The sequence below is a fragment of the Melospiza georgiana genome, chromosome 7, assembly GCF_028018845.1.
Source record: "Melospiza georgiana isolate bMelGeo1 chromosome 7, bMelGeo1.pri, whole genome shotgun sequence".
NCBI lineage: Eukaryota > Metazoa > Chordata > Aves > Passeriformes > Passerellidae > Melospiza > Melospiza georgiana.
In genome coordinates this window covers 8,267,605-8,291,981 of record NC_080436.1, presented here as the reverse complement: position 1 = coordinate 8,291,981, position 24,377 = coordinate 8,267,605, and the positions used below count along the sequence as shown (strand labels likewise).

Sequence of the window (24,377 nt, the reverse complement as noted above, 5' to 3'; positions counted from 1 at the left end):
AGTACCTGGTCATTATTGCCTCCTGATAACATGTGGGAGAAAATTCCCTAAGAGAAAGAAACAACAGGAAAAATCCTAAACCCCAACCCCAAAGATTCCCCAAGGAATCTTTCTAGAACAAACCATAGCAAGTATAAAAGCTTTCCAATTTTAAATGTTTAAAGTATCTTTAAGAATCTGGGAATTAAAGTTCCTTTCTAAATGTATGAATAAATCAGTTGAGCTGTTGAAAGAGCACTTAAGCATTCTAATAGCAATATATAAGAATTTGAAATTATTATCCACTTGTGTCGGGTTTAGAGTGTTTTAAACTCATGGTTTATAGGTTAAGTCGTGTACACTGGAAAAGTTGCAAGATAATTAAGGAAAAGTAGAATAACATTGGTCCTAAGAGAAGTAAATTTCTGGGGGAATGTCTAATTTCTAAAGCACTGGAGGATTTAGCCATGCAGCTGTGGACAATATAGGATTACTGGGATTCAGTGGTTTTCTCAAGACCACAGTGCATCCTATGAAGATATATATAAAAATCAAAAAAGCTCTGCAGTTTGGAGGTATTGGAAAGTTGAAAATTGCAGAATTTTGGCTGAAAAATAGAGCTGTTAATAATGGCATGCTAGACAGTTTTCTTGGGAAAGGAGTTGCATTTCTGAAAGGAAAATTTTGTTCAAATACATTCAGATGTGTGTATCTATGTGTGTATATGTATATATAAATTGATGATTTAGAGCTCTCTTACCAAACAGCTGGAAAGTCTTAATTTTTCCATGAATAAAAACCAAAATGCTCATTAATTAATAAAAGTTATGGTAGAGAAGTGATTTTTTTTTTCCTGGTCTTAATCAAGACTGGGGAACTTGAGGAACCCAGTCTAGATGAATGGGCAGAGGAAGTGGAGCAGCATTTATGCAGGTCCACATCAGCAGCTTGTACATATTAGATTAACAGGAATTTAATTGTTTCAGAATTCACAGCTGTTTATGAAATGCAGCAAAGCCATTAAAGTGTCCTCTGATCATCAGTTAAAATGAAGGGACTGATTATGTCTATTTGAAATCCTGAACTCTGAGAATCTGCATGTTCTGTGTTAGCAGTGTGAGGAGTTCTTTATCTAAAAGTAATGTAGATGCCTGAACAAGAACTGCTTTGTCTTAGGAATGTTTAAACTGATTATTCAAACAATTTAAACATGGTGTGGGGTGTCAATTTAAAAAATGCTGCTATATTCCACTTATCACAGACATTGTCTAAGTCTTGGTAATTGAAAGCCACTGCCATAAGAGATGGAAAAAGCAAGCAGTAATCCCTTGAAACTCACAGGTGTATTGAAGTGGCTCTGGTCATTTTAATGTTTAATTAATTTTTTTAGTAACAAATTATAAATTGCATTTTTGTGTGCTGCTTTTTAGCAACACCTTTCAATTGTGTGAAAAAGTGCTTCTGTAGCAGAGCGTTTGGAAGGAGAATCCCAAGCATCCAACAGGTTGTTACTGCTTTACCAGGTTTCAACAGCAGCAAGAGGTGCTGCTGGTGATCTTGGAGGGGATTTGTAATAAATCCACACTCAGACCTAAATTTAGGATGAGGTGACTTTTTGTACTGACATGTCTGAATAAGACTGTTTTGAGTATAAACAAGCATGGATTCTCTGCTTTAGGATTAAAAAGCTGAAACAGGTGGTGACTTCTCCTTCCCAAGTACTGCCAATCTGTGCCTTTATCCATGACCTTCCTGTTCTTGAGCTCCTGCATTCTGAAGCCTTTTGTCTCTTGGCAAAAGAATTAAGAAACAAAACAGATACCTATTCAATATTCTGTTTATTGAACAATGTCTCTTCAGTGCCCTGAATGAGTCACAGGTCTTGTTGAAAAATAACTGCAGTCATGTAAATTTTCCCAGCAGCTGCATGCCAAGGGTGTTTGTTGGACTGAATGGATAAGTTTAAATCTGATATTTTCGTGCTCCAGTATTTGTCTTTGGAAGTGTAATAGTTTGTCTGAGTTTGCATTTTGGAGACACTCAGTGTGTTGTGTTAGTTCTGGGTAGAACTGCATTGGTGAGTTTTTGTCCTGGGCTTCACTGTTAAGGCATCAAATATGTGAACTTTCCAAAGTTCAGAGATGAATCTTGTTTTAAGGGAATTGCTTGCAATCTTTTTATTTTAATGAAGAGATTCCAAGTGATTAGATGATTTGTAGTTACTTAGTAGTGCTCAGTGTTAAGGAGCTGTGCTGGTAAAAGCTGCTTATAATGGAAGAACTTGAGGAAAGCAGAACTGGTTGGTGTCAAGTGGAAGAACTTTGGTATTTTGTTGCTTCCTCGAAACCAGGTTTTGTTGAAACTTTTTGTTTCATTGAAGCTTTGTTCTGTTGTGGGTTTTTGAGGGGCCTGGTGCAGGATGTGTCCTGGGCAGTTGTTCTTGGGGTATCTAAAGGGAGCAGGTTCCTCTCTTCCCAATGCAATCCTGCCTTGTCCATCTGCACCCTTTGCCTCCCTGCCTCTGTTTCACAGCTCTGCTGCTGCACTCCTCAGCCTCCCTTGTGATGGACAGAGTGTTCAGCACACTTTAGTGACCTTTTCCCTGTGCTGGCATTAATAACAGCACCAAAGCTGCACCCCAAATTTAAGGTGAGCCCTCAGTGAATCTCTATGGCGTGGACATGGCAAAATCACATGTAAGAGAAAGAATACAAAAACCTAAAGTTGAGTTGCCTGTCTGACATTCGTGCTGTTCTAGTACAGATTTTCTGAATAACTTATTGGTATTTTTCTGCCTCCTGTCTGTTTCCCAGACTCAAAAAAGTAAGGAATTGGCCACCAGAAAATGAGGGGCGTAATTTGACAGAAAATAGATGAGCATATCCTAGGACAGAAGGAGGTCAGTCTGTGTGAATAGGGAAGACTTGAGAACACAGCTTTTTGGATGGACCAAAATCTTCTGTTAATAATTCCCATGGGGGAATCCTGGAAAAAAAATAGAGGTTTTGGAGTTAGTGATGTGCTGGTAGGAAGCTGGAAAGGTAAGAAGTCACTATGAATGAATTGGAAAGCAGTTTAATGATTTGACCTTAACAAGGGAATTATAAATTAATTATACCATCATAATTGTAAATTATAACTTTGCAAACATTGTGGGTATTATAACACTCATTCTATAACTATAAATTATAATTAATCACCTGGTTTAGTGTAAGTTGTACCTGACCATATAGAAGGGTATTGAAACTAGAGGAGCCTTAAGGTCCCTTCTATCCAAACCATTCTCTGATTCTGTAAATGTGACCACCTCCCAAATGGCAGAATTTTTAATAGATTTCTCAGCTTTGGTCCAGTTAAAGGAGCTTTGTATTTCTCATGCAATTGACAATCAAATACTTTTGATCATACAGTAGGACAAGTAAAGGTAAATAACCAAGTGGCTTGGTAAGGACATTCAGAGGCAATGCCATCAAATACATGGATTCAGGATCAAAAGATGCAGGACAGAATCCATATCCATATGCATATTTTGGGAAACAGCAATTGCAAGATTAGGCAGATGAGGTAAGGAAGAATAAGTGACTTAAGGTACTGCCAGCCTGTCTCTTCCAGATAATCATTAATTTTGATAAGGGTATGTTATTGCAAAAGAGTATTTTTCAGGCCTTGGATTATGGGTATCACTGCATGGGACATTCTGGAAATGGTTGGTATGTGCTGGAATTGATTAATCTTTTTTCCCTAACATGCTTTGTTTGTAAGCATCTGATTTAAAAGTGATTCTTCTGTTCAATACTTTATTGTGATAAAGATGCATTTCACAAATAAGGTTTTAACAAACCTTAGTTCATAGAAAATTCTGCTGCTGAGCCCATGCCTTGGCAGCAACCTGGGACCAGCATGTTACATTCAACCTCAAACAGGTGCTGGCTGGGGGCTTGAGCATGTGAGCCTGCAGACACCAAACCTGGCTCTCCTTGGGCTGCTTTTTACAGATAAACAGGGAAAAAGGTGCAGTTGGCAGAAGGCACAGGTTTCTGTGGAGCCAGGTTGGAAGGGACCACAGTGGGTCATCTGGTCCAACCTCCCTGCTCAACATTTCGTTGCCAATGTTGGATTCATGCTGTTCAGGGAGAGCTCCATTTCATCAGAAAATACACTTAATGAGTAGTGTTGCAACTGGAAATAAATTGTAAAGAAGTTTAGCCACCACAGGGACCCATGCTGGGGCGTCCCAAATGTGCAGGCACTGAACTGTTCTGCTCCTAATAGGGATTGATGGTTTTTTTTCCCTGCCATGAGAGGATGTCTGTGTGCACCAGCTGGCTTGCTTTGCTGCCTCCTTCTGTGAATAATTCAGCTGCTTTCTTTTTTTTTTTTTTTTTTTTTCCAGTTTATCATTCTGTAGTTCAGCCAGGATCTCTGAATCATTCATCTGATTCTTTGTGATGGTGTCAGATGACTTGTGTGCACCCAATATATCAGTGAGGTCTGATTTCTTAGTAAAATTATATTGAATTATGTTATTTATGTAGCTTTAACATGAATACTGATGAAGTTTGTTTTTTTAAATATCCCAGTGTTTTATTTTAAGAAGTCAAAGTGTCTGCATTCACCATAAAATGTTGCCCTGTAGCCACCCCCCTTACCTGTTATGTCAAGATGAACTGTAAATCTTTTCCTAAAAACATGGTTTTACAGTGCATGTGAGGACATGGTAATGCTGTGTCAGGAAACTAATCAAATCTGAAACTGAGACCTAGAAATTCATTGAAAAAGTTTCATCATTTACAAACTGAAATAACTTGTGTATGGAGTAGACACTGCAGGTTACAGACCTTCTCATTGTATGTTTCAACATACCAGGTGAATTTTGAGCGTTGTGCTGCTGTTGGAGTATTTTGGGGTTTGCTGGTGTGTTTTTTAATTATTTTCATGGTCTCATAAATGAGTTGGATATTTCCATGGTCGTGGATTTTTGAATCAGTCTGCTTCAGTCTTTAGTGTGGCACATTATGCCTATATGGCACCTTTGCTGTGATCTTTGTGATGACTACCAAAGTTTAAATATGAGCTTTGTGATCTTTGTGATTGCTGCCAAAGTTTAAATATGAGCTTTTTGCAAGTAGTAAATATGAAATGCTCTGTTTCCTGTAAAATATCTGTGGCTGTTGAGGTAACTTTTTGCGTATTAGTGGGGGGAGGAAAAAAAAAATCAATGTTGCTGACATCCAAATACACAACTTTATTTTTAAGTTTCATACCAGTTCAATGTAAAGGATCTTCATTGTGTTAGTCATTATGCATTATATAATGAGTCTGTGAAGGATGTGAAAGGAAAAGAAGCTGTGCTTTAGAAAGGCTTTTCTTTGATTCCTCCATGCCTAGATTTGCATCTTCAGGCAAATATAGAGACAGTTTTAATGGAATTTGTTGGGATACCATGGAATGACTTAGTTCAGATAATTATTTCTGGCCTCATTCATTATAATAATTGGTTACTATATGTCAGACAGTCTGCTTTGGTATTTTATCCTTGATACAGCTAGGAAGTGACAAACAGAAACTCTGAGTGTTTTCATTTCTATAGTACACTGAAATTTTGATTGTTTTGAAATGGCATTTCCATGATGGGGAGCACATTGCATGTGTACAGCATTCTGTCTAAAGCTTTTCTAACCATGTCAAAGTTATTAATAAGTAAACATCAAGCCCTAATTTTTAGCTTAAAGATCCTGTCCATTGATCTGCCTGACCACTCCTAGTCTGTTTTTTCCCAACTGCTTTTGTTGGCCTTTGTGGAAGCAGACAGGACATTCCCTATGGGCCAGAGGATTCCCATTCCTTCCTCCCCATGTGTGTAGCTTTCCTCAGCCTTCTGGAGGGGATGGCAAAGCTACTGATCTCCATCTTAATGAGACCTGGAAGTGGTAGCTGGTGTGATAGATGTTGTTCACCCACAGGTGTGCACATAGCTGGCATCTGTCAGTCTGTCTGTGTTCTGCAGGGAGCTCCAGCAGCATGGAAGGGAAGGGCAGAGTTGCAGCTTCTTCTGTCTCCCTGTGGACCAAGCTTAAGGATTTGCTGCAGCAGGGGAAGAACCATTCATTAATTTGGCTTAACTGAGCCTAGAAACTGCTGCTGAGGCTGCTTTTGTGATCTGGTTATTTAACCTTATTCTGCACTGTCAGATGCTGACTCCTGGCAGATGAAGCAAATAAGTGTTTAAGCCAGGCAGAGTTGAAAAGGAGCAACTCTCTCCTCCCTGCCTACACTCACACTTCCCAAGTATGGGCTGTATGGAACAGAATAACCTGGAATGCACTGACTTTGCACATCCTCTCTGAACTGCAGGATTCACCCACCTTTGGCTTTTTAAATATGTAAAATACAAGTGGTGCCTTTGTCCTGCAACTGCTTTGAAACTTCAAGGTGTGAATGTGTCAGAATAGAATTTTCTTTTTCTAATTTTCTAATTCTAAATGTTTCTTTGAATTGCTTTGTCAACTGCAAAATTCCTAATAGCTTGATCAAACTGAATGTATTAGTGTTGATAATTCCTTCTATAATTTATTAAGCAATTAATGGTATTGTAAAATATAGTGTGTAATCCCACTGTGTAATTGTGAACCAAGTGGAAGACCAAATCTTTGCTATTAACATATTGGTCAAATTCCTTCCCTTTCTATCATTAAGATGCATATAATTAGCTGGTCAGTATTTACCTATATCTAGAACCTGATGTGTCAGTGATTCTGTTGTGTGTGCAAAGGTTTAATGAAATTCTGCATTTATATAGTTGAGTATCTCCATGCTGCTGCTTTTACATCAGACAAGTTTTATACTTCAATAACTCAAATTCCCTCAAAGGGATGCAAGTCCTGCTGCAAATTAGGAATTACCAGTACCATGCATTTTCAGTGAAGTCGTGCTAAACTTCTAATGCTCCTTTAAAGTCATGGTGATGCTCTCAGGATATTTCAAATAGGGTCTTTGAAATAGAATTTCTAATGGCTTAGTCAGATGCATCACCATATGAAATGATCAGATGTCATTTCCATTTTAAAGAGATTCCTGTAATATGAAAGATTCCAATCAAGATGTTTTCACACTTCACTTAGCTCATCATATGCAAACTAAATTAAGGTATCAGTCGACCTACCAGATGTGGTAGGCACAGAACTATCAGAGCCCATATTTCAGGGATGGCAGCAAGTCTTGGCTGCTGTACAGTTTGGAGATCCAAAACTTTCTTTGATTGCAAGTAATGATTTTCATCTTTTAGTTCCTTTATTGCCTGTTGATGAGTTTGGCTTTTTCCTGATTTACATAAGTGTAGTGTCTGGGAGAACATGTGCCAGGTAAGTCTTGGCATGGGTACTAGTTGTAGGTTTGGAGGAGCTGTTCTGGTTCCTAGATTTAGGTGGTGATAAAAGCTTGTGTGTTAAATAAAAATTATTGTGAACTGTCATGGGTAGAATCTTTTGAGGGCACACCTGTGTGTATCCCAGCTTGGAGCTCACAGGTGTGCATATGGAGAAAATATGTCCCAAACCACTTCCAGTTTTCTTTAGACTGTTTAATTTCTACCCTTGTTTCCTAACCTTCTCCCATCTTTTCCAATGTTTCTATAGTTTATCTAAAAGGATTTGTATTTTGATCTTTGGTTCATCTTCAGGGTTTTTTTAAAAAGTTGTTTAAGACATAGAATTAGTGATGATGTCTGCTGAATTGATTCTTCTACCTCCACCAACTTTTCAAATACAGTGACAGCCTGTCCCAGAAACGTGGGGGATATGCTTTAAATACTTCTACAGATGACATGTGAGTTATGTTTTAGACTGGCAACTTGCCTGCCTTTCCAAGCCACTCAGGAGCCACCTCTGAGGCAGAAGCCAGTGTTGGTGCCCATGACTTTATCCTGAAGGAACTGGCAAAGGTTTCTGCAGCCAAGGTGACAGACGTGCAATTGTGGCTGTGCTCACCAGTGGCCAAACAGTGCAGTTGTTCAAGGTTCCATCTTGCAGAGCTGAGCCAGCTGATGAGGCTCATCCATGTTTCATATACTGTCAGCTCCTTTAGAAATATATCTGCTCTTGACCTCTGCAAACTGGAGACCAGGAGCCGTTTCCCTGTTTTTAGCAATTGCCAGGCTCTCACAGATCCATTCTCAGTTCCATTTAGTGAATTTGGCATTAAGGTTCTCTTAGGTCTAGTGCTAACATGGTGGAATGGAAGCACACCTGGGCAGAACCACGGTAACTACATGACAGATTCTTGTGTGCACTGATGAATATATTTTTATAGATAATTTTAAGAAATGCTGCCATGTTCGTCTCTGTCTAGATTAATTTTCTTGGTACCTCTGACATATTTTATGTTATATACTTTACAATACTTCAGATATTTAAAGATCTCTTCCAAACAGAGCTCTCACAGTGTCTGGCTCTGTGCAGGCTTCCCAGCTGCCTTGCTGAGCCCGAGGAACCTCAGATTGCTTTTGTGTCATCCAGTAACTCAGGAGAAAGTGAGGCTAAATGACAGCAGCTGTGGCCCCGGTGTAGCAGTGTGGCAAAGTGGCTCTTTTTGGGAGCAATGAGGGATCACAAAAAGCCCACATGATGGGTGAATCCCCTGAGGCTCTGGGGGCAAGGGGGAGCAGTTGTTAGGAGGAGCCCCACCCCCAGGCTGTGGGGAAAGGAACAAAGCCCGGCTTGGCCGGGCAGCACAGCCCGACCTGCCGCAGGCTGCAGAAAGGGACGGGGTGCTTCTGACTCTGTCCTGTGCTTAACCTCATCCAGGGAAAGTCCTTCAAGTCAGCATTCCAGCCAAATCAGAGAATTCCAAGTGCAGCAGGATGCCAGCGTGTGCAGTACTCTGGTTTGAGCAGGACTCTCTCCTGAACGCTGCCTTTTGATCGTGGCTTACCTGTGCACTTGGGTGGGACCTGGCACGGGCTGAGCTGCACACAGGCTTGGGGTAAGGATCATGTGGAGCATTTAGGAAGCTGAGCAAGTTGGTTTCTTCACTGAGCTTACAGTGCAGCACTTGTGTGTAAGGTACAGTTTGGATCCTTAAAGAATTTGCTGAGCTTTAGACTTCCAAATTACTTCTGGTTTGAGAAAAACTGTTCTTCTTACTGGTGCCTCTTGTCTATTGGATTGGGTTTTTTGTTTCTCCCGTAATTGGTAATTATGCATCTCTTCTTCTGAAAGAAGATGTCTTCTGATATCCTTTTCTTTTTTTTCATAAAAAGTGTAGTTTGTCATTTTGACCACATGCTCCCAGGCAGACAAATCTGCTCGGGCATTTGTAGTGCTGTGGTTTAGTTTGATCTAATTCTCATTTTGATATAATAATACTATATATATATATATATATATCATATTTTTGTGCATTTCTTCTGCTAATTTATTTTCTTTTCAAGAAAAATGGTAATTTCTCTGTTGTGCCCACATTTTGTATAGAATATTTACACGGGTTTATGAAGAAAAACTGGTGGATTGCGTTTTGAAATGCCTGCAATAATTGAAGCAGTCCAGGATGTGCATTTGTTTTTCTTACCTCTTTTGACCAATGTCTTTGAACTCCCCATTGCTTGTTTTGGGAGAGTGTCAGTAGCTTGAAATGATGCATATTCACTTGGATGGAGGTTGGGGATGGCAGAATGAAATTACTTTGTGTCTGTTAGTGTTCTCTGATATAGGGATGAGGCAGATATTTGAGGAAATGAAGAATATTAAGCAAAAAATTAAACACAGTCCTTATGGATTAAGGAAAGTACTTGAGAATCATTTTAAAATACAGAGGAAGAACTCTTATGTGTAAAATCTGACTGAGTAAACGGAGTTCTACTTGGCCAGAGGTAGGCTGAATCCATATATATATATATATATATATATGTAATTAATGCCCTTTTTGTTGCTGTTTTTTTTTCCCTGCATAGTTTACTTTGTTACACTCTTTCATCAGTATGTTGCTGACAGGATGTGCTTGATGCAAAGATTTAAATGTAGACTTTCCAAACAACATGTATTTATTTCTTCTTTTCTTTAGGAGACATCACTCAGAAAGGATATGAAAAGAAGAGGGCAAAGCTGCTAGCACGGTACATACCACTAATTCAAGGTGAGAAACTGCCTGGAAATTACACCTTTGTGCCAAATTTGTGGAAATATAAAATGCAAAAGTTCTCACTAAATAGACTGGATGAATTATAGTAGTGTTTGATATGGCATCTAAGCAGCAGTGGGAAATGGCTGTCACAGAGAAGTGCAGAGCAAGGAAAAAGCCTGAAATAGATATTTTTTATAGTTTTATATGAAATGTTAAATGGTAACATTTTTGTCAGCAAACTTCAGTTTGACAACTGCATCTGAAACTTTAAGATAACTTTAGAAATTAATAAAGTTATTGCTAAAAGCAAATTGGCTGCTTTGATTAGATGAAAATACTCAGTGGTTCTCAGTCTCATGCTTTAATGTGCTGGTTTTTGCATTCCCTGTGCCTCACCCATTTCCACACACTCCCTCACCCCCTCTGTTTCTTCAAAGTGCTGACTTTTTTATATATAAACCATTACTTCTGAAGCTGGTTATTTTCAGACTTCATCATCCACAGCCAAAACCTGAGTGCCCAGCTTTATAAAATTTATTTTTATGCTAGGACACTGAAATCAATCAGGGTTTAGGTTGTTATGCTGCCACTGAGATTTGGTATTCTGTCATCCCCCAAATTTCCATAGCTTGACAGATATTAAGATAAGGGAAAATGAGAAGAAAACTAAGGAGAGTGGAAGCAATAATGAGACACTGTAAACTGAGACAGTGTTGAACAGTCAGAATGTGATCTGATGTTTCATCGTGGGGGTTCTCTTAGCAAATGTTTCTTTTTTGTGGTTTTGGTTTTTATTTGGATTTGGGGCTTTATTTAAGAATAGATGTAGGTTTTCCCGTAGCAAATTTGTAATCTCTGTAGGCCAGGCAGGACCAAACTCATCTGTTTAAAATGGCTTGTTCCTTGCAAAGAAGGAGTTTGGAATTTTAGGATGACTGACAGTCAACAGCCAGCTCTAGCCTCAGCTGCCACAGCTTCTCCTCCTTACACCATTTTTCTGGAAAGAACTGTCTCAGTTTTCTGTTCCAAATACCCTGTCCTCTTTACCTCAGCTTGGTTAAAGATTCTGAGACCAGGTGAGGTATGGATTTTGACTGAGGATTCACAATTACTAGAAATACTCTGTCAGTGCACTTTGTCTCCTAGAAAGTCATGTCTTTGGATTTCTGTCTCTTGTTTAATCTCCCATTATCTTTGATTTACTCTGCCTTCACTCCTTTCTGTTGACAGTGAGGGTTTTACTTCATATTTTTTCCTTCTCAACTCTCACAAGGCTGTTTGCACAAATACTCAAGTACTGAGCTCTCAAGCATAGCTTGACAACTCCAGTACTTTGTCTGCCATACTCCTTAAAGTAAGTTTAGATTTTCAGCTGCTGAAAGGTTTTTCTCCTTGTTCAGCTATATTTCCCTAATCGCCTTAAGCAGTAGTTTAATGAGTCAGCAAATCCTGTGGTTTGTCCTACTTGCTTGAGACCACATTTTCTAAGAAGTGCCAGATTACTTGATCTTTTTTTACCTCTTCTGCCTAGATTAGTATTAAGCTGACAGGAATCTAACTTTAATATGCTAAAAAGTGAATAGACTGTCTGCCTCTGAGCACAAAGAATGATGCTCTGGCAAAAGGATAAAATTTGCTTAAAACATTAAGCTAACTGCCTGGTTCAGTTTCCTGACATATGCTCCATTAACCCAGTTCTAACTTGAAATTTCCTTAATTGACACAGCTCCAGCATGGCTCGGGATAGTGTGTGGGAGTCCCAAAGGCTTTGAGCCTGCAGAAATTTTTTATCATTAACAATTTAATTGTAGCATTGCTGATAAAATTCATAAGGTTCAGTATCTATCAAGTCTTTGCAGGCTGATGAATGTCAGCATTTTACATTTATTGACTTCTTGCTCTATGATTGGATGTCCCCAGGACCACTAAATCATATCTTTCTACAGCTTTATGTCTTAAAAATGCACTTGCATGATCATAGGTTTGGGTCTGAAATGGTTTGGGCTCTGTTCTGCTGCACTCTATGGCTGAATCTGTGGGGAGCCAGATCATTACCCAGACAGTGTTAAACAACCCCACAGAGGGCTTGGGGAACAGAAAAAGACAGAAGTGCCTGCAAAGCACATTTTCAATTAACAGGAAAATTAAGCAGAACATCCCGTGATTCAAGGGTCTCATTCCTGTAGATTGTTTTGTATTCTAAAGTTCTAAATCTGAAATGATGAAGAGTTAGTGGAAATGTAAAGATTTTGCTTAGGAACCATAAAACTCTGTAATTATATGGAAATAATAACTAGAATGAGTTATTTTTCACTGATCCAACCAAGTGCACTGTGCAAAATCAAAAACAAGTGTTGAGTAATAGCAAGCATTAAACAGTAATTAATTATTTTAATGAAGTAAAAATTTAACAGTCAGTAATTGGCTTCCTCAGTCAACCTCTGCATGCAAATTACAGATAAAACTCTGAGGAAATAATTAATTATATCTGTAGGCAATCTGGCATGCTGCATGATGAGGCTTCTGAGTGATGGATAACATCAGATACATGGCAGAGGGTGATTTTGAATGTGGATAAAGCTGGGATGCAAAAACATTCAGAAATAACAGAATAAAATAAGCAGCATTTACAGTGAGCATCCTCTCCTGATGGGCAGGTGATGGTCTAAGCTTCCTTTCTAACACCTCAAGTAAAACTCCTGCCTTGTGATGGTTATTTCTGATTATCCTGATTTCTTACTGATATTTTGACAGTGTTACTGGTTATTTTCAATTTGCCTCTTATGAGGTTGCAATTGTAGTTAGTGTCCTGGTGCTGCTTTACAGAGCAGTCTCTGGAAATTATTTCACTGGATTTAGTTAGTGCTAGAAGAACATCTTGGTCAGTGACTTCATTTCTCCTCTGGGGTCACAGTGATTCCACTCTAAAATTATTTTCTTTTATTATTTTCTTCCTTAGCATTTCTGCTCCAGCAAAATTGAAATGATAACCATTTTCAAATTTTTATTTTAAGGGAAAATGATGATGAAACCTCCTCTAATTTTGGATGAGGCTGGCATATCCCATACTTCTATTTTTCTTAAGTTTTCATGGGTTTTTGTCTCTGAAAAATGTTTCTGCTGCTACCAGGAATACATGTGCTTTCTGTTCCTGGTTGCACCAGGTGGTCTTCAAGGTCTCTCCAACCTGGGTTGCTCTGTGATTCTGTATTACTGTGGTTTTTGTTTTTGCATCCTTGTGGTTAAGAGGTACCCACAAATCAGGCTCTCATTCAATTAGAGTGGGAGTTTTACATACCCCTATAGCACTTAGTACCTGTAGTTCCATTTTTAGGGAATATGCAACTTTGGTGTCTTGGAGTCTACAAAAGCTTTATAATTTCTTATAATTTAAGGAAAAAAAAACATATAAGTACCTTACTTGGTGCTATGGAGTTAAAATTCCCACTTTATACTATGGGTATAATGGCTGTGATTAAAGGATGTCCAAATTTTTATTGGCTAATTTGGTTGGATCTTGGTGTACTTGGTTTAAATGATGGTATGTGAAAATGTAAGGTGTTCACATGGGCTAGTTGAAAAAGCAGTTTATAGCTTCATTGCTCAGTTTCTCAAAATATCAAGAGATTGCTATTCCTGTGCCTTTTCAATTCAGTGCACATCCTTGTACATTAGGAGTGCTGGGCTGCTTGTGAAGCACCTCCTGAGCTGCTGCTTAAAATGGACTATTATTTTGAGAAATTTAAGCTCTAGCTAATGCCTCGTGGGTGTTCTGCTTACCAGTGTGTCATAGAGTCTAAATAAGTGCCTCTCTTACTTGTGAGTAAGTAACACTTACTTTTTATTTTTATTGAGGTGGTTTAGTCAGTGTTTGGGTTCTCTGAATTGGATCCAAATCCTGGCTTGTATTTGGTTTCATTGAGTTTATAACAAGTGTCTTCTGTGCTTTTGTATTCTTTGCTGCTGTTCCATCTTCTTTGAATGGAAAGTGTTAATGCCCTTAAAATGGTTTCATAGGCTGCAAGTGGAAGCTTAGGAGGTGGAATTTACTTCTTGAGTAGAGGAAAATGTTACAGAATCATGGAAAATTGTCACATATAATGCATGTGTACAATGCCTTGTGTTATCATTATTATTTCTAATCTCTTGAATTTCTGATACCGTATGCTGGGTAATAAATTACATTGGGTAAATCCTTGTTCAGTCCCTCTCATCTGGAAGGTGTGAACACTTCCAAAGCTGGATGTTGAAGATAAAAAATGTGTGTACAGCAGGTAATATGTTCTGAGATGGGATGTGACAGTAAAGGATGGTACCATTGAACTTGAGTGAGGACTGGATACTCAGTAACTGCCCAGAGCCAGACCTCCACTTTCTGGATTTTCTGCCTTGTCATACCTTTTCCTTTCTTTTTGCACTTTGAAGCTGGCTGCTGTCATTTGCTCCTTTCTTGTTTCCTTACCCAGTTCAATAGCTGCAGAAAGACTTAATAATGTACAAAGAGTCTGGAGTTTGCTCTTTGGCCTCCCTCTTCCCCTCTCCTCTCTACAGAGTTCTTTAATACATTATGTTTTGAAAATTTCATCTCTACCCACCTAATGACTTTAGCTGCTCATCCTCCCCACTGATGCCAGCAGAGATTCTGCCTTGTCCTGGCAGCTCTTCCCTGCTCTTACAGTAAAATCATTTTTGCTTCTGTAAATGCAAATTGCTTGAAATGCCAGCGTTGGTCTTGATTGTCCTGTGCTTGTGGATGGAGAAATACAGGAATAAATAAAATATTATTTTTAATTTCATCCTGTAGAAGCAAATTGTTCCCTTAGTTGACTTCATTCTTGCTAGCTTTGGGCAAGTTAAAAATGGAGAAAAAACAGTGAATAGTGGATCAAGTGCCTTTAGTGTATGTCTTTTCTGTAAAGGTGTTGGTGTGAGTGGGGAGACTTCACCTAATTACCCATCTGCTTTTGCTGAAGGCTGAGGCAGTGATTTGCATAGTAGGGGAATAAATGAACAAGCTCACCAGGCTTGTGGAACAGCATTTTACTGGCACATAGTTATGTAGCCTAAGAGTCAGATGCACTATCTTACTATTTTTACCAAAAAGTGATATTCTTCAGATGCATTGTTGCTATTTTTGCACTGTGATGTGAAACCTACTTTGGAAAAAGAAGAGGGAAACTTAATCCAAAGAAATGGAGTTGTAGTTTCTAACAGTGCCAAGGATTTCATGCCTTATCCTAATTTACAAGGAACTTCTGAAATCCACTGGTACATACTTCATCACAATAACTCTGATTCACAAAAGTCTGATTTTGGCCTTGAGAGGAGGAGAGTGTTCTGGAGTTGGATTTGGTCATGGACTCCTGTTGTTATGTGTGGTCACTTCTTCCCTGTTCCTCCTGCCCCCAGGGTTGGTGTGGCCAAACAGCAGTGCTTGGGTTGCACATGACTCAGGATATAACCCATACTCCTGATGGGTTACACCAGTCAGCTCATTTTCCAGGTTGTTCTCCTCCCACAGGGCATCACAGAGTGGAAAAGAGGCTCTTACAAGTCCTGATTTCAAGGCTCTGTAGTTACTACAAGACTGCAAATGGGAAGAGTAAGGAATTGGGAGGAACGTGAATCTCTTTTTCTGCTTACAACTAACAACCCTCCTGGAGGAAAAGAAATGGCACACCAAAAAAAAGTTCTAGTGTTCTTTTGCTATCTTTTTCACCCACGGTCCCTTTTGACAAAATTACACAAAAATGATGTAGGTATGATGTTTTCTGAGAATTCCTTAAGTAGTCTTAGTTGAGGGAGGCTCCCAGCCCTGCTGCCTGTTCTCTTTTGTACCATCATAGTTCTCCCTTTGCCTTGGCTGTTTGCTTGGCTCAGGCTTAAGGAGATGACTTGCCTCAATCTTTCTAACAGAATCTGAAGTTGCTGTTTATTGTTTCCAGATCAGCCAATCTCCCTGGACTGTTGACCTGTGGTTATGGAAAACTTGTGTTCAAGTGAAATGTGGAATAGAATTCTGCAGTGTTTTCACCACTTATCAGATCTGTTGAATCAATTCAGCTGGCAAACTACATTTGTTTTTCTATTACAAAATTCTGCTTAAGTGTTTCAAGGAGTGTTAGGTCTGTATATTGGTAAATACACATTCTGTTCTGCTCCACTGGGGACACTTTGGTTTCTTTGCTGGGCTGACTCCATATATCCTATTGGGGAATGCAGTTGATGTTAGATATTCTGTCATCTGTCAGTTTAAAAAACTTTACTTTGGGAAAGCAGGAAAAATCAGGTGAGAATGTGTTTGTTCTTTATCACAAACTGTAAAAGAAAGGAGCATATCTCTCTAAGTCAGACTACATTCTTAAAACTTAGATCTGTGTGAATTATTAAATGTTCCTTTGTTTTTCTATTATTTAGGCTCATTTTTCCTACACACTGAACTCATATCTAGCTCAAGGTTGCCTCTTCAGCGTCCAGAGGTGCTCGCTGTTAGCTGCAAAGGGTTGGGAAAGGGATTTTGGAGTGCATTCATCCAAAGGTCTTAACAGATACCCAAGAAGGCTGGTATATAGTAATTTACCTTGTCATGAAGATGATAAAGCACTTTCCCTGAGGATATTACATTTAAATAGAGTATTTGAACGCTCTTTTTCATCAATTGAGGTAGAAATGGGATATTTAATCCAATTACACTCCTAATGTAAAGACTATATCTCACTGAAACGCCTTCATAAAAGTGTCTATAATTCCTAGATTTGTTAGTAGCTGCCAATTTCTTTCCTGATACTCACTTTGTAACAACGGGAACAGAAGCCCCATGAGAGAGAAGTGAACCTTTTCTTACTTTTTAAAGTGAGATCTTTCCTTACAAACAAACTGACCCAGATTCCTCTGGGATGATGTCTTCAGTTCAGTGGGAGCTGCTTTTGGTAAATATTTGCATTTTGAAAATGTTGTGTTCAAATACTTTGTTTCCAAAACGTGTTGTTTTCAAAAGACTTGGGGCCAGGTAGCAAATCAAAAGCTCTTCAAGGGAAGGAAGGAGTGAAATGAAAGATATATTCAGCCCTGTGTGGTACAAGGGCTGAGGAAATACAGTGACCTTGATGCAGCCATGTAAGTTTGTTGTAAAACACAGCACTAAGCTATATTTATGTTAGGATCGTGCAAAAAACCCCTTCCAGCTGCATTGGAATTTTTACATTACATTTTGAAATGTGGATGTATAATAAAACTGCAAATGGAAGTTCCTAGCCCAAATTCATATAGTCCTTGATGGATCAAGAGCCAGCAGAGAGTCTCCTCATTTTGGGGGTGGGGAGGGGATAATGCATATTTAATGGTTACTGTCCACCCCTTTGATTTTTTATTCCTGTTGTGCTACGATGTAGAATTGAGATTCATCTTCCCAAATATTAGCCAGCCTAAACATAAGCAACTGCTCTGGCTTATCTAGAGCCCTGTTCTAATAAGGTGCAAAGCAAACAACTAGAGAATGGTTCAGTTTCTCTTATTTTTATTACCTTGTGTGGGGCTGGGAAGGTCTGTCATCATTTCAGGAGTACATGAAGCAACCAGACAACCTGGATTACAGCAGGAGCTTTTACACAGGTGAAACTGACAGTAATTCTGCATTAATATCTGCAGAGGTCTTACTAGAGAATTGCAACATTTTTTGTAAAATGTGAATCTTTTGAGTTAAATGGGCATAGATTAAATTGGATTAAAATGCAGGTAGAAGATGAGTTCTTTTTAAAGATACTGTCTTGCACCGGTTGTAGTGAAACAATGTAGACGTGGGGATCAGATATCATGTTTGTAAGCTGAGTTTGGACTAAAATAAACTATGTTTCAGGTGTGGATCCATCCCTGCAAGCAGAGAACAGAGTCCCAGGCTCTTCCCAAGCCACTGCTGGGGTAGCAAAGCAGCAGAAATCCCGATCCACCAACTCGAGGGACGAGCGCTTCCGATCCGGTAAGGGACACAGAGACAGCTGAGGCATCTCATGTCCTCAGAGGAAAATATCCCTGTGAAATGGCACCTGCACCCACACAGAAAGGTGTAGTGCTTTGGAAGAAGGGAAGAGGTAATAATGAATGTTTTCCAAGTATCTTGTTTTGTTACAAGAGTGGTTTTGTTTGAATGCTGCCTGCAGGAAATGCAAGACTGTAGGCCTGGCTTCTGATGTGTTTCTTGTTGTGAATTTTACCATGCTCAACAGGTTTTCCATATTTGCTGAGAAAACAAAATTGGGTTTCTAGTCTGTATAACAGTTACTTAAGAATTTTGAGGACTAGAGCATGTGAATTTGGAGGATTTTTTGCTTGCTCGTTTGGGTTATTTTGTTAAAGCAAGTTTATATATTTGTTGTAGCTTTCTTCCTAATATTTCCTGGTTTAAAGCAAGTGCACAAAAAAGGGAAATATCACAATGGATATTCTACTTCATTTTAAATGGACACTACAGTGACAAACCTGTTTTGGAAAATTGTGTGAAAATACTGATATCCTCATTGCATCCTGTTCCCATTGTTACTTTTCAGGTGGTCGAAGTCCACCATTTCCCTGTGAAATTCCTTGTCACAATAGTGAGGAAAAACAGGTGTTTGAAAGGTTTTCTCTCCTATATACTTTTGGACTTCTAGCTGGATATTTTTCTGTTTGTTGAGCAGGGTAATTCCACATCCTGGGTTTGGGGATGAGAAGTGCAAGTGATGGCATGAACAGGAGGCTGCTCTTGGGTCACCTTGTCTTGCCATTGCTTGGGCAGAGTTTTATTGCATCCTATTTGCCCTGCTGATAAGTAAAACCTTGCTCCAGACTTGGAGCAGATGTGCCTTGTACATTCCTTTGGGCTAACTGAATGATGAATGAGACTTCCTAAATATTCAGTGGATATATACAGACTCCTGAGAAAGCTACACAGAGAAGAAACTTCTGAATGCCAGGGAATATTGCATAGTGTTGTAATTAGCTAAATGACATGTTTAAAATATTTTTTAAATCAAGTTATAGAAATATGTTATAGAAAATTATATTATAGAAAATAATTAGAGTAAGATGTGTCATTGTTAAGCTAACAGAAATAAAAATCTGCAAGAAGAGCACAAGTACAGCAGGAAAGCCTTGGGAGGTAGTCCTTGGTGGGGACTGCCATGTCCTGCTGTGGTTTCCTATCACAGCTCCCCAGACTAATTTTTCAGTAAATATTTCTGCCTAGAACAAGTTCTTTACTTGCGAATTTGCTAAGTTCTTAGTTACAACACACATAATTGGATTTCTTTCTCTCATTAGTGATATATGACAAGGCTTAATGTGCTCAGATGATATCAAAACCAAATGGTGACAGTTTTGTTTGACTTGGTTTAGGTCAAACTTACTTAGGTCTATGCAAGGAAATGTAGATATGGTTTTTGGATACCCATATCTATTCTCCTTTCTCCTCTGTAATTAAAAAAAAAATTCTTCAGATTTACTGCATTAATGTTGGCTTCTTTATGTCAGCAAAGAGATATTGGTGCCTTTTTTGGCTTCCCTGTGTGCTGACACACATTGATTGTTGTGAGGGATTACCAGCTTCAGCCTCCTTCCCTCAATGTCACACCTTAGTTCAGACTGTTATGGGGAAGGAAGGGTGTGTTGTTTCTTCTTCTTTCTTTCCTTCCAGTCTCTAGTTCTTGTTTTCCTTGCTTCAGATCTCATCAGTTCTCCTATGTCTTTTTCAAGAGTAGTTGATGAGGGGAGAATGCAGCTTTTCCTAGAACAGGATCTCTTTCTGGAGCAATTATAGGTACTTTACAACCATCAACATAAATTACTTGAAATAAGCAAGGAAGTGAAACAATTTTGTCTTTTTATACAATTGATCTGTCATTTACTCCCTGTAAGCACTTTTTAAAATAGTTTCACAGAAGAGTTGTGTATTTAAATCAACTGTATGTTGATTTTTATCATCATCTGGTAACTTCTCTTCAAACAACAAATATCAAAAAAATTCCAGCAGTGAATACTGTTAATAAATACAAGCCTGCTGTCCTGTTTCAGCTGGAATAGTGTTAATTTTCTTCTTAATAGCTGGTACAATACTGTGTTTTGGATTTACAATGAGAATAATGCTCACATCTCATTATTCTTGTTCTAACTCTATTATTATTGTTTTTATTATGATCATCATCATCATAATTATTACATTTTCATTAACTTCAGATATTATTGTTCATATCTCAACCCATGGATTTTACCTTTTTCCAGGTCCTCTCCCCGTCCCACCTACATAGTGCTTATTGCTTTGCCTGTTTGTATTTTGAAATCCATGAGCAGCAGGGACACTGGTCAGGTTATAAATGTCATTTTTTTTCTTCAGCCAGCTGAAGAAACTCTTCCTTCCTTGTGCCTGAGGCAGGGGCCAGAATCAGAGCCTGATAAATGAGCAGAGGCTACAAATAGGAAATAAAAATGCTCTTCTAATAGCTGAACAATTTAGGAACTGTGAGAGTGTAGGTGATTTATAGTCCACAAATTATTTTAGTTTTCCTCCTTAATCCTTTTTTAAGGACATGTGGAAAGAAAGAAAATGAGAATAGGTACTTAGAACTGGAGAGAAGATTATGTGGTTTACTACAGCAGAAGAAGAAAATGTTTATAATAAGTTATTAATTGTTGATGGTTGTATCCAGCTTAATAAACTGCAGAAGCTTAGCAATACTTCTCCAAGACTTTCTTCTGCTTTTTGGATGGCAGTATATGGGTTTTTTCCCTTACTTTGGTACATATGTTCTTTGTGTTAATAAAATGCTGGGCTTGCTGTTCATCACTTCCAGTGGTCACTGTTGAGCATTTGTGATCCCTGTTCTCAAAAGTGTGGCACACTTGGTCTGATTATGAGTGATGAATTCCCTGAAGAAAACTGAACTCCACAGTTCTTACATGGTGAATCACTTTCACAGTAAATTTTGAAGAATTTAAGTAACAGGCAGTGGTAGAGTTTCTTTTTGCAATTCCAATATCCAGTTAAAATTTAATTTATACTAACGAATGAATTTTTGTACATAAGTGTTCTGCTTCTTTAAAATAATTTCATTCCTTTTACTTGTTTTATTGAAATGTGTTTCATCATGTAGAAAAGCTCTTAAAGCCAAAGTGGAATAGGAACAAAGTGTTCCAGGGAAGTGAAAGCAATTACTTCATTGATTTGGATGAGAGAGGATGTTCCTACTCAGCTGATGTCCAAGGACAAGATATTACAGGAAAGATTTCAAGCCAGGAATAGATTTTAATGAGTGTAGAGGGAATGATGAGTTAAATTGGTGCTGTAAAAATAAAACATGGAACAGAATAAAAATTCATCCTGGCTGTCTCCTGGTTGCATTTGTATCAGTTAATCTAGTCTGTTCCAGGTTTTGGGGTGGGAATTAGGACTAGAGGATGAGGTGGTAGTGATTTTGCCCTCTGGAAATGGCATAAAAAGTAGTTCCCATGCTTGTTCTCACAAATCTGTGATGTTATGACCTGCCCTGCTCTGCTTTGTTAAGAAGCCCCAGCACACCCTTGCCTCCAACTAGGCCTTTCCATTCCCAAAATGCACAACTGTCTAAGAATGCTTTCATTTCTCATCTGCCACATTATTTAATGGCTTAATGTACTTATATGCAGACTACAAATATAATGTGTTATTTTGCTCTTGGAAAGACTTTTTCTGGAGAACAATTTATGTTCCCCTGCTTCCTATGAGATGTTAATGTAACAAAAATGTCTTTTAAATTGTATGTAGATGTAGGCATGGTGGAGGTGACTCCATCTCACAGTTACTGTCTCTTTTTAGAAATATCCCAGCTGGGTTTTGGCTGGAAGTTCTGCCAGGGAAATGTATCCTGCAGAATGGACATTTTCCCCCTACTTTTAAGGCTGCAGAAACAACCTTGATGTTGAATCCTGCTTAAACTTTCTGGAATTTGGGGACGTAAAAGGTTTGCTTTTGGATATCTATGGGAATAATCTTCATTAGTGGACAATTATAGCTAAAACTGAGGATCAGGAGAAACCAAGACTTGACAAAAAGCCTAGATGTGGAAATGGAGAAGGAAACAGGCAGACATAAGCAATGGGGAATTTTTAGTTTATGAAACATCTATTATTAAGCCCTTGGTGTGAAGGACAGGAGCAAAAATTTGATAAGAGGACCAGGACAAAAAATTACTGTATTAAAGAGTAGAGGTTTTACTGAGGATTTTTTTTTTCCTTTTTCCTTCTTAATATTTTTTCTCTCATAACAACATCATCTTTGAACCTCCCATGCTGGTTGCACAAAAAGTTCTTCTTTGAGATAAGCATCTACTTAGTACATTCCTGAGTCTTGTAGGAACACACAGGTGGGATAGCATATTTGCATGTATACATATTTTAAATACTGCTCTGAACAGATTATCTGCAGGGAGCTGCAGACTGACAAGTGATGTTATTGCTGTGGAGAACTGGTTGGTGTCTGGGACCATATCCTCAGGGATTCTTGTGATTTTGTAGAATCCATTTGGCCAGACTGAAGGGCATGGTCCTTAGGAAGGGCCTTGTGCTGGGCATGACCCAAGAGGGTTCAGGGCCAGTACAGAAATGTTACTTTTTAAATTAAAAAAGAGATGATACTGTAAAATACTGATACTGTAATCTTCACCAGGGTAAATCCCTGTAGGTACAGGGATATAGTTACATTGTGTATTATATCTACAAAATTATATGTACAATTATGTTACATTGTATATTGTGTCTAAGTTGTGTAAGTATGTCTGTCACACACATTTACATACCTACAAATAGTTTCATACCTTCAAACTTGTCCACCTGTTACATATTTAAATCATAGCCAAAGAGTAGATGGATACTCACTGAAAGAATGTGTTTTCTTTCAAATTGAATGGTTAAATTCTGAAAACCTTGTGCAGCAGTTTCCATGTAGAAGAGATGTGGTCAGCCCAGTGCAGAATCATGTGCTCACTCCTGGGCTCTGTCCTGTTTTGGGTTCTGTCTATTGACAGGGGTTTCCACACTCAGCAGTAGCAATTCTTTCCTTGTACCCTCTGCCATTGGTCTTGCTGTTACTGTTCATTTTCATTTCTCATTGCTTTTTTCAGTAAATTGTTCTTACCTCAACCCATGGTCTTTGCCTTTTGTGCCTCCAAGTGATTCTCCTCTCCATCCTACCACTGAGAGCAGGGAGAGGGGAAGAGAGTGAGCAGTGCCTGTCTTGAATTGTTTTTAGAGAGAATAGGAAATTGGAGAATGCCATTCCTAAACCACAACCAGCCCATTGTAACTGTGTTTAAGTGTGTGCATGTTGTATTGTGCTTTTCATGAGCTTGAGTCTTGGTGGTAAGTCAAAGTATATTTTTGGTCTGCCTCATTCCTCCTCAACTTCTGTTCATTTCTCATGCATTTTCTTCCTGCATAAGTTTTAGCTTTTGACACCATTGGAATGTAGATGTCAAAGAGAAAAAAAGCTGCTGAAAAATCACTGGAATACATTAAATTTTATCTGCAGCAAAGTCTTGATTGAACACTGAATTACTCTTTAATCTCAGTTTTGGCCTAAAAATTAGACAAGTTAAAATACAGCCCTTGAGCCTCTTAGGATGATTTCTGCTTTCAGGAAAGTGAAAGCTCTGTGTGTCTTTTCCCTTCTTCATATAGAATCATGGAATTTTGTTAGAGTTGGAAAATAGCTCTAAAATCGTTAAGTTCATTAGTCTCTTTTTTCTGGTTTTTTATTATTTACATTGTTTTGTGAGAACTTCAAGTATGTGCAAGTATGTATTTGCACTTCTTTTCCCTTCCTGAATTTTGAGGATGAAGAGTCAAATGCTGTTGCAAATTTACAGAATCTGCATTGAAATTTCCCCCACAAATGAAAATAACTGATAGTTCAAAACAACATACTGGGTACTTTATAACTGCAGTGTTTATTTCAGGGGGGTTTTCATAATGCTACTCACAGAGCTTTTCCAGGCTGACTTTATGAAGAAAATCTCTCAACTTGCCCCTGCAATTTTCTCCCTTAGCTTTGGAAGCCATTGCTTCTGCACTGGATTGGAGCTGGAAGCAGTGGTGTTGATTCATTGCTCCTAACTGAAATTCTGACCTTTTAGTTTGTTTGTTTTCTATCTAGATGTCCACACTGAAGCAGTACAAGCAGCACTTGCAAAATACAAAGAGAGGAAGATGCCCATGCCTTCGAAGAGACGCTCTGTCCTGGTGCACTCTTCAGTAGAGACTTACACCCCTCCAGGTACGTG

At 38.6% G+C, this 24,377-nt stretch overlaps 1 protein-coding gene across 4 annotated transcripts in view; it reads left to right on the top strand.

The window, feature by feature from the left end:
- The window catches only part of DIP2A (disco interacting protein 2 homolog A), a 77,508-nt gene that overhangs the window by 14,637 nt on the left and 38,494 nt on the right, over positions 1-24,377 (top strand). For all 4 annotated transcript variants that reach the window (XR_009114637.1, XM_058027627.1, XM_058027626.1 and 1 more), the window contains exons 2-4: positions 10,036-10,107; positions 17,951-18,070; positions 24,251-24,370. Coding sequence is in view for 3 of the 4 variants with exons in the window: in XM_058027627.1 (XP_057883610.1) it covers positions 10,036-10,107; positions 17,951-18,070; positions 24,251-24,370 (312 nt within the window). In the remaining variant the exon portion in view is untranslated. The remainder of the gene's footprint in view (positions 1-10,035; positions 10,108-17,950; positions 18,071-24,250; positions 24,371-24,377) is intronic.